This window comes from Rattus norvegicus, chromosome 1 (genome assembly GCF_021556685.1).
Source record: "Rattus norvegicus strain SHRSP/BbbUtx chromosome 1, alternate assembly SHRSP_T2T, whole genome shotgun sequence".
Classification (NCBI taxonomy): domain Eukaryota; kingdom Metazoa; phylum Chordata; class Mammalia; order Rodentia; family Muridae; genus Rattus; species Rattus norvegicus.
In genome coordinates this window covers 166060065-166070231 of record NC_141534.1, presented here as the reverse complement: position 1 = coordinate 166070231, position 10167 = coordinate 166060065, and the positions used below count along the sequence as shown (strand labels likewise).

Here is a 10167-nt window from a genome sequence, read left to right as displayed (position 1 = left end):
CTGGGCTCTGTGCATATTTTATCCCCGGGAGCCTCAACCCCCACAAAAACATGGTACAGTCCGGGGCGGACCCTTTTGCCCCGCCCTATAGCGTCATGACCCGCCCCGTTGTGAGGTTATAAAGCGCGCGCGCGCGCGCGGCGGCGCTAGGCGCCGTGGCCGCGCTTCGCTAGCTTTCTGATTGCCTAGGGTGGCAGCGGCTACCTACCTCGGATCTCGACCTGCTGCCACCACGGCCTGAGCGCTGTCCCTCGGCTCCCGGAGCTCAGCGCGAAGCCCTGGCCCCGGCGGCTGGGGCATGGATCAGGGGCGCTGCGTGAGGCGGCTTCCTGCACGGCCGTGACGTGCACCGGCTTCAGCATGAAGACCCTCATCGCTGCCTACTCCGGGGTCCTGCGGGGTGAGCGTCGGGCCGAAGCTGCCCGCAGCGAGAACAAGAATAAAGGATCTGCCCTGTCACGCGAGGGGTCTGGGCGATGGGGTGAGTGCCAGTCATCCCTAGGGCTTTCATCCTGAGGGACAAGGACCCACAGCAAGACGACTTTCAGGAAGGGACTATGGCCAAGGCGTGCTGCCCTGTGCTGGACGGACGGCTAGCTAGTTCAGGTTGGCGTCCCAGACAATTACTTCCAGTTTTTAAAAGGTCTCACCTTGTAGCCTAGGCTGGCTTCCAACTCTCACCCCCTGTCTCGGCATCCCAGGTGCTGGGATTGCAGGTGTGCCAACACAACTGGCTTCTCTTTAGGGGAACCTGACTTCTGCATCCTGTCATTTTGGTCAAGGATGAGGCAAGATTCACGCTTACCTAGTTTGGTTACCCAGTTTGAGTCTGCCAACCTGGTATCCTAGTCTAGCCTGGGTTCATTCTCCATCCTGGTACTCACCAATGTTGCAACATGTGTTACATCACTTCCCATCCCCCAGCTGATGAGGGCGACACCACCTACTCAGCTCAGTTATTAGTGATATTTCACTCTCCAGCCCCCAGTACTGTTCTACCTCACAAGGTGGAGCAGGATTTGGCTGGGAGGAACTGGATGGGGTGGTAAGTAGGGTTTTGCAATCCCCCAAAACAGCCACTGGATGGAGAACATGCCTGCCTGGAACAGGTGTGCCCCAACTGTCCTCTTCCCCAGCTTTTGTGTGCCAACCCAGACTGTGAAACCCCTAGGCACAACCCTGAGTCTGACATACTTAGAAGTGGAGTGGGAGACCCTTGGGGTTTTTTTCGTTTTTTAGTTGGTCTCTGTGTAACAACTCGGTTTGTCCTGGTACTCTATAGACCAGGCTGGCCTTGAACTCACAGAGATCCACCTAAGTTGATTTTCCTCCTGGAAGGGTCTGCCTTTAAGGTAGAACTGAGGCCTTCAGGGAATGGAGGAGGGGGACATATAATTTAAATTACACCACAGCTTTTCCCATTCAAGGCAAAGCACCCCACATTGCTTAGCTGAAGTTGCAGAAACTGGGTGAGGAAGAACATGCTACCCAAGTTTTCCTTAGAAGGGCAACGGCGGTGCAGACCTTCAATCCCAGTGCTTGGGAGGCAGAGGCGGGTGGATCTCTTGAGTCTGAGTCTAGCCTGGTCTACAGAAGGAGTTCCAGGACATGCTAATTATGGTAATCTTGAAAGTATAGGCAATCAGAAAGGAAGGAAGATTGCTGGCACATCAACTATCTAGTGGTTACATCCACTAGTACATGTTATATAAAGTCAAGAACATGATATATATATATATATATATATATATATATATATATATATATATATATATATATATAATCAAATTCTAAATTCAGTCTTCTCTTAATGGTACAGCGTGAGTATTTCTCGCCATTCGTACATCTGCCACTCTCCTATGCTGGAGCTCCATCCCGGCTTTCCCACTTGGCATTGGCGCTAGTCCTGATTGGCACTAGTCCTGGCTGACTGCTGCTGTGGTTATCTGCCCCTGGAGAGGTCCTCAAGCGTTTCCATCCTAGGGGGCAAGCCTTCGGAGCTGCCCCGCACACAGCCTACAGCTTCTGATGGCCTCTTTTCCCAGTGCTTCTCTCTTCACTGTGCCTTTTGATGCCCTAACAGGGAAGGATGTGACTTGCTGGTGTTGATGCTTTTAAGTACTCTCAGTCACTGGGTAATGGGACGGGTCTGCTGTCTGCTGTGGCTCCTCCTGGAGGTTACTTGTTCTTCCTGGGCTCCCCTCTGTCTTCCAAGATCAGGGCACCTGTTAAATTCATTTTTTTGACAGGGTTTTGTGTTTTATTTTTTTTTAGCTCAGGAGAATTTGTCCTCCCTCAGCTCTTGAGCAGTTCTTCGTAGCAAGGGGATTTCTCCATGTTGTTGTTCAGTGTAGAAAATACAGTGGAAGAAAGTGGGTGTGGTTACCTCATAGACTAGGGACTAATATGAGAAGCAAACTAGTCAGTTTAGCTCTCTGGGATCTGCTTGGGTGAAGGACTAGGTGGAGAGGGCAGGGTGCTCAAGCAAATTTTATGTTATCTTGACATCTTCAGGAGGCCTCCTTCTACCTCCTTGGTCCGTGTAGACACTCCCTCGTGGCCTAGTTTGCCTCCGCAGATCAGTTCCCACTAACCACCCTGCTTAGTGGCAGTGTTCAAGTAAGGAAGGAAGATCATGGATTCTCTGAAGGGAAGCTCTGTAATGGGTGAGAGATTGCACTGACAGCTTGGTAACTTGGTTTTTTGTTGAAGTTTGGATGGTGTGCAAAGTTTGTTGGAAGAGAGGAGTCTTTTTTTAATGTTTTTTTATTTATGTGTGTGTGGGGGGGTGGTTTTTCAAGACAGGTGTTTTTGTTTTGTTTTGTCTTGTTTGTTTTTTCTTGCTGGCTGTCCTGTAACTCCCTCTTTAGACCGGGTTGGCCTTAGAGAACCACCTGCCTGCCTCCTGAGTGCCACGATTAAAGGCATGTGCCGCCCGTCCTGGCTTGCCTTGGTATTTTCTGATCTCCGAAAGACTGGCTTAGACTGTGGCTTAGAGGCTGGTAGGAGGCAGCAGGTACATCCCTGCCTTTGCTCCTGGATAGGGAACTTCTCATGGTAGAGCCCTTGGATGCTTGTGGCTATTCTTAGTTTAGTCCAGGACCCAGTATGAGGTAGGGGCAGTAGAGTTCTGAGCTGGGACATTGTGTGGCTTCCAAAGCCTAGGACAGGGGTGGAGTCATAGTTGGGATTTTAATAGAAGAATCCCAGCAGCTGTTTGTTGATGACTGCATAGCTTGGATGGTGGAGATGGAGATCCCCTCCCCTGGGTATACGCTAGGTGGAGGGTAAAACTAAGTGGCCAGATTGTTGGGGGATAATTCTGGAACTGAGAGTTGGCAGGCATCTGACATAGTCCTGTAGTTCTGTGATCGAGGAAAGAAAACCCTGGTTGCCCCTACTCCTCGGTTCCATGTAGCTTTTCTCTTGGTTGAGGTATATCTGTTGCCAAAGGCTCACCTCCGCCAGAAAAGGAGGGCCCAGTACAGTGCTTTCTTAGCAGGGAAGTGACTCAGTTGCAAGTGTGGAAATCCTGCTCCACCTCTACCCTCCTTCTCCTGAATCCAGCAGCAAGTACCTGAATTATCGAATTACAGCTACCATGGTGCTGGGTCTGGCCCAACCTTCAGAGCACAGACTAAAAACTTGATTTCCCCAAGAAGGACTGGTCCAGGAGTAGAAAAGACATGCTAGAACCCCGATCCATCTCTGTCTGTGCCTATCAGCCTCCTTAAACCCGAGATGTATGGGGACAGGAACACATAGGTACCGCGCAATTGCCAGATGAATGCTGATCCAAACTGCATGCTGGGTATGGTGTCTCCTCCCAAGCTTTCTGAGGAAACTCCCCCAGGCTTGGTGGCTAGGGAGATACCAACAACCCACAGAACTTTTGTCTGGCTTGATAAATTGCTCCCCTCTCCCCAATACTTCAGACCTCAGCTCCTGTGGGGTTGCCCAAACACTTCCCACCATCTCACGATGTCCTGTGGTGAGGACGCTACGTGCCACGTGCTGGTGGTCTTTCTGACCCTCCACCATTGTCTGTAGTAGCTCTCTCTCAGGGTCTCTGCCCTTGGTTACCCTTCTCAGATCTTGGCGTGCCTGCCCAGATGGTCAGAGCATCCTCCAGCTCCCAAAGCTTGTGCTTTGGTAGTCCTTATCATTACCTAGTTATGACATGTGGGTATTGTTTGGGTAATTGTCAGCCCTTGAGGACAGGGAACTCGTTGGTCTTCCTCAGTGCCGTGTCTCTAGTGTCTGACCCTGTGCAGGCAGGTGGTAGGAGCCCTAGAGGCATTTATTGAGTGAGTGAATCATTAGTGGGACTTCCAGGTCCTCTAGGCAGAAAGCCCTGCTTTTAGCTTCAGTGTAATTCCTCAGCTGTCCCCAGAGCTCTTTGCTTGTGTGTGCTGAGTGTCCTTGAGATACTCAGTCTGGCTAAGAGCTTGTCTTGGGGGGGTTGAGTGCCAAGTGGGTAGAGGCAGGTGTACTGTGATCCACACAGAGTTCCATACTGTACAAGGCCAAAGCCAGGATTCCTATCCCACCTTTATTCCTGCCCCCTCTGGGACACGATGGGTTTGCTGTCTCTGAAGATTTCATTTTCCTGTTTTGAAATAGATTCCAAGCTGGGTGTGGTGGTGCACACCTTAATCCCAGCACTCAGGCAGAGGCTGGTGGATCTCCGAGTTCCCAGACAGCCAGGGTGTTGGGAACCTGGTATCCTAAGTGGCATACTCCCTTGGCCGCATCATCAAAGACGACTACCTTACTTTGTAAAAACGGAGTATGTGAAGACTCTAGTTCCTGGAGCGGACTCTCCTGGGTATGAGCTTGCAGTCTGGTGGCTGAACACTTGTGTGTCAGCCAGCCTGCCTGACTTTGCCTCAGCAAGCCACGGTCTCTTGCTGATTGTCAGTCCCTTCCAATGGGAGACGGACAAGGGTGTGGTCAAAGTGTTTCCACTGTTCTGGTGCTGAGCCTGTGAGACCCTTGTGCTAAGCCACAGGAGCAGAAGCCTGAGGGTCTGCCCTCAGAGCAACTGGTAATTCTGTGCCAGGACAGGGACCTCGCTCTGCTTCTGCTTTCCACATGGAGCCAGCTCCTCGGTGCGGTCAGAGAGCCCCTGTGGTTCCTTCCAGACCTGGCCCCCTGCTCTTCCTCATTTGTGTCCTCCCAGAAAATGGGGCTTGCATCCTCCTTAGGGCCCTGGTAAGTGCCCTAGAGAAAGTACCTCCCCGTGGATTGTCATAAGGACCTATTCTGGGGACTCCTTGGTGACGCACATGCAAGCTGGTGGTGTTGCCATAGCAGCCCCTCCTACTCCAGGATTGAATGTGCTGGGTCAGGGAGTTGGGGCTGAGAAAACTGGTTGCTAGGGTCTCATGTCACTCATGGTGGTCCTGGTTAGCTGATGAGAACCTGGCATCCTACCTCTCAGGACTCTCCCTTACTTAATGAAAACTAGATGTGTTAGGCCCTGACCCTCTGGGGTAGCCCTCGTGGGAGCCAGTGTTCCTATTAGAAAGATCGTTTGTAGATTAAAAATCCATTAGGAATTCAAGCAGAGTACAATAGGTCCAAGTTGGCAAGACCTCAGGCCTCATCTGCTCTGTTCTTATTATGTAGTGCTTGAGGGAAACCTAGAGAGAAGGAGGGTCCCAGAAAATCTAAGGACACTGGGATGGTGGGCTCTCTGTATCAGGCTCTTGATGGCCTGGCTAGGTACTACCCAAGTCCAGCATGGATCCGTGTTGAGTTGGCCTTTCCTTAGGGCCAGATGTCTCTATGGACACTATTTTAGGACTTATTGTTTCTATAATAGCTCTCAAAGGAGATTGCTCATCTCTGTGGGGAAGAACTCACCAGTGCGTTAGCAGGTAAGTGGCTAGCTTGTGCCCTGTCCACAGTTGTTGGAAAGAGTGGAACTGGATAGGCTTTTTCTGGTGTTCATGGTAGAGGTTAGCATTTCATGGCCTTCTAGTCCTTCCTGCCTGCCTCTGTCACTTCCAATTCAGTCTCTGGACTAGACTTTTATCCGTAAGTCCTCAGGTTTGTCCTCTCTTTGTAGATGCCAGTTGCAGGGCCCATGACTTCCTCACATCAGTCTGACACCTCAGCTGAGCTGTTACACCCTCCCCAGGATAGTCTGGTGACAGACATCCCTCTGTGCCTGGTCCTTTCAAGCCCTCTATCTAATTCATACCCTGTCTCCTCAGCTGTGTCTAGGGTGGGTAGTCCAAGAGCTAACACCTCTGGCAGGTGCCTGGGAAGCAGAAGGGAGTCAGGGCTGAAAGGTTCCTCTTGGCTCAGGATCCTTAGGAAGTTTCTCTCTGGAGCCTTGCTGTTGTCCCTGACATTAGCCCACTAGCAGAAAAACCTCCCACATAGAAGAAAATTTTTCCTGTGTGGCACAGGTCGACTGACTTCTCACCCAGGCCCTTTTAAATTGATTGCAGTCCCTTCAAGCATTCAGGCATCAGCCAGGGACCTGCTCTTGGTATGGCTCCGTTCTGGGCATAAGAACCCAGACAGAGTGAGATGTAGTTCTTGCAAATGAACACACACCTCATAGTCTAAGGGGCTTTAAGTATAGGATTGAGAGGCAACCTGTCAGCATGGGCAGGCCACCCCAGTTGGGTACAGGAAGACTTCCCAGGGGAGAGTGACAAGGCCAGTTGGCAAAGCCAGTGTCTGATAGGGATCCCCAAAGTATGTGCTGCTAAACAACTGACCAGGGGGATGATGCCTGGTGGCACTGCAGGCTGGGTTAAGAGCCTGTGAGGCGGTGGTTGGGGACAGCTCTGTGCACAGGGATTGGCAGAGCCTGGCACTACGGTAGGACTGCAGCAGGCCTGACCGTCCAGAGCTGGTAGTTCCGCCATGATGGCCCTGTCATCATCACATGTGTGGACTTTGACCGAGAGTACCTCCCTGAGGTCACCCAGAAGACAGCCAGCTCAGCTCTGGCCTCAAAGAAGTTGCAGCAGTTTGTCACTTGATGGGGCCTCCTGACTTCCCAGCCCCTCATAACCATGTGGCTTGTGCATAGTCCTTGGAGCAACTTAAAAGTAGTTTCCCCCCTCCTCAAACCAAGGTAAAGTTTCAGTCCAGGTGGCCCAGATGCAGATGTGGCATCCTTCGGACCTGAGAATGTGGACAGGGTGCTTTTCTGCTCAGGGGGCCTAGGGCCCTTGCTGCCTCTGATTTCTAGGTCTTTCCATCTCTTAATAGCTGGGCCGGTTCTGATTGGTTCTTACCACAAGTTATTTGGGTTCCTTACAGGGACCCTGGGTTATAACTAAGGACACTGGATCTCAAGGAGGGTGGCAATTCGCAAAGTGTTAAATCCTGGGTTTGTATTGCTTTAAGGAGAGGCAGGTGTTGTTACATCCATAAGGCAATGAAAGGCTATTGATGCTCACAGATAATTAGCTGCCGCTCATGTAGATCCTTGCCTAAACATGATCCCACCTAATTCCCTCAGCAGTCTTCCCGAGGTAGGTATTAGCCCCACTGTCCAGGTGAGGAAACCCAGGCTTGTATAGACGTGACTCATCCAAGCCACACTTCCTGTAGGTTAGAGGCCAGTTTTCCTCACTTGGGTTCTGTGGACTTCTCCTGGGTGTAGTTTCTCCACAGATACTTCTGTGGAGGCGACAGAGGAGCCATGGGGGCTGCCCTAGGACATGGCCTCCCAGCTGCTGTGTGTGGCACATGCTTCTACACCTATGCTCCCACCTCCCCTGCTCAGGCCAGGGACTCTCAGGCCTGGCTCTGGCTCTGGCTCGTTATCCCAAATTCTTCCTTTATAGCTCGTCTCCACCTGATAGCACATTCTCTCCCTTATCAGTTCTTGAGCTTCCAGACAGGTGGGGCTGATCCCCACCCCCACCAGCACTCCCACCCCTGGCAGCGCCTTTTAACCAACCGCTCATGAATTTGGGTCCTATGTGTCACACTGCTTTGACTATACAGTCCTCTGTTTCCAACTTCTCTCTGGGACATTCCGATTACCACCCCCCACCTTTCTGGGTTGTTGATGACGCACCTTGACCCTGCCTTATTGGAACACCCCGTCTTTGTTTTGCCTGTTCTACCAGCAATTGTCTCTGCTCGCCTTCCTCCAAAGCCCATTCTGTGCCGTTTCTCCTAATGCACAGCCTTGTCCCACCATTAGCACACTGAGTGAAAAGCCGTCTGCCCAGTCTTTATGTCCTTCCCACTGGGAGGAGAAGGCTGCAACTGCCTCGCCTTACTGGCCACACGCACACACTCACACACGTGCACACACACACGTGCACACACACACACAAGCATGCACACAAGCTACAATCCCTGTATGGAAGTCAGAGCACAGCTTGAAGGAGCTGGTGCTCTCCACCATGTGTGTCCAGGGATTGGGACTCCGCTCATCAGGTCTGGTAGCAGCTGCCATGTATTTTCTCATTTAATCTTTCCCAACAAGCCCTTGAGGTTATTCTCAAGGGTTATGCTCAGGGCGCTGTCTTACTCATCTCATGTTACAGCCCCACAGGGTTGCCCTTCCCCACAGTACGCTCTTAGGTGCATTCTGCCACTCTTGGGCAAAGGTGAGAGAGAGCCAAGAGGCCCCGGGGAGCAGTCTCCTTGCTCACCGATATTAGGTATTGAACAAGAAGGGTCTAACACAGGTCATGTCATTCCCATTCGTGGGTCCCGAGATCAGGCAGCTCTGGTGACCTCAGCAGGAGCTTGGCTATGGGAACCACTGGGTGGGGTTCTCCCTTCTCGCACAGCCAGTCTGCACAGACCTGTCCCCGTGACAGTGAGGCACAGTGTAGGCAGAGCGGGCGGCCCTTCTCATCCAGGTGTTAACTCGGCGTTTGGGTGTAGACTTGCCATGTTTAGTAGGGGAACCCGCCCTCTGTACCATGGCATTGTTCAAGTGATTGAAGGGATTGGTGTCCAAATACCTACTCTGAGTCTGGCTGGCATTCTGTGCCTTCTCCGTGAGGTCAATCTCTTCGAGTTTCATCATGCTGGTTCCCTCCTTGTCTTGTGCCCTCCTAAGGAGTACTATGAGATAGTGGCATGGCGTAGGGTGGTAAGACATCTGCTCTGGGCCTATCTGGCATTCCCTTCCATCTGTCCTCCAGACATGGAGTAGCACATGAGCTGTGTGCAGGGATCTGCCTCCTGAGTGGCCTGTGGGAACCCTGACTTCACAGGACTAGTCTATTTACACTATCAATGTTTACACGTGGAGGTTCCCTTCGTAAGTCAGGGAGCCCGTGCTTAGAGATGGCAGGAGAGGCTCAGCATTTTCGTAGCAGGGTTTGGATTCTTGAAAGCAACCCAGTGAAATTGGGCACCCAGCTTCCTCTGGAGCCAGCCATGTTGGATTTGTCCAGCCATACAGCAAATCTTTATATTGTGCCCCTCTCCCTCGCCATATCCCTGTGTGATGTTCTATACACACAGATGAGTCAGGTCCAGTCTTGGCACTCACAAGTCACTGAGAGAGGTGGGTGAGCAAGGGATTCTGTGAGACTGGAGCCGTGTTAAGAACACAGAAGAGTGGGTGTGCCCAGGGAGGCTTGGGATGAGGAAGTTGGATTTGGCTGGATGCTAAGACTCTCTTACCACCCAACCTCCGAGTCAAGCAGGCAGGGCGTGGAGGTGGTGGCATTTGATTGTAGCTTCCTCACCAGCTGGACTTCTGCCAACCAAGCTGGAGTAGGGGAAGTATAACAACCAGATGGCAAAGACTGGTTATGCCCTGTGGATGTACAAGGGAACCTTCACTTCCTGGTTCCCCAGGTGATTGTCCCAGGGCTGCTGCAAGCTGGTGAACTTGAAGGCCCAAATTATGACCAGGAGGTGGACACCAGGGATCATGAGCTTGATCTAACTCACTCCAGAAAGGAAAAGTCCCCTGACCAGCTTGCATTGGTGGCACAGCTGGAACCAGATAGAGCCTGAAGGCCTTTGCCCCTCGCTGCTCTTTAAGAAGCCTTCTGTAGCATGCTGGTCATTCAGCACTCAGGAAGCTGCAGCGGAATTGCAAGTTTGAAGCCATCCTGAGCTATACAAGACTCAACAAAACCAAAGCTAATCACTGAAACACAAAATGCAAACAAAAAGAACATGAAACGGGTTCTAATTTACCCTCAGGTTAATTTC

The 10167-nt window shown here is 51.6% G+C and overlaps 1 protein-coding gene across 4 annotated transcripts in view; it reads left to right on the top strand.

Annotated features, from left to right (window-relative positions):
* Positions 1 to 148: 148 nt before the first annotated feature.
* Positions 149 to 10167, top strand: part of Dgat2 (diacylglycerol O-acyltransferase 2) — a 30422-nt gene continuing 20403 nt past the window's right edge. For 2 of the 4 annotated variants that reach the window (XM_087631189.1, XM_087631232.1), the window contains exon 1: positions 149 to 481. In XM_087631189.1, the coding sequence (XP_087487315.1) occupies positions 361 to 481 (121 nt within the window). In that variant the 5' untranslated portion in view covers positions 149 to 360. Of the gene's footprint in view, positions 482 to 2389; positions 2667 to 10167 lie in introns of those variants that run through there. The other 2 variants (NM_001012345.1, XM_087631138.1) reach the window with 2 other exon arrangements.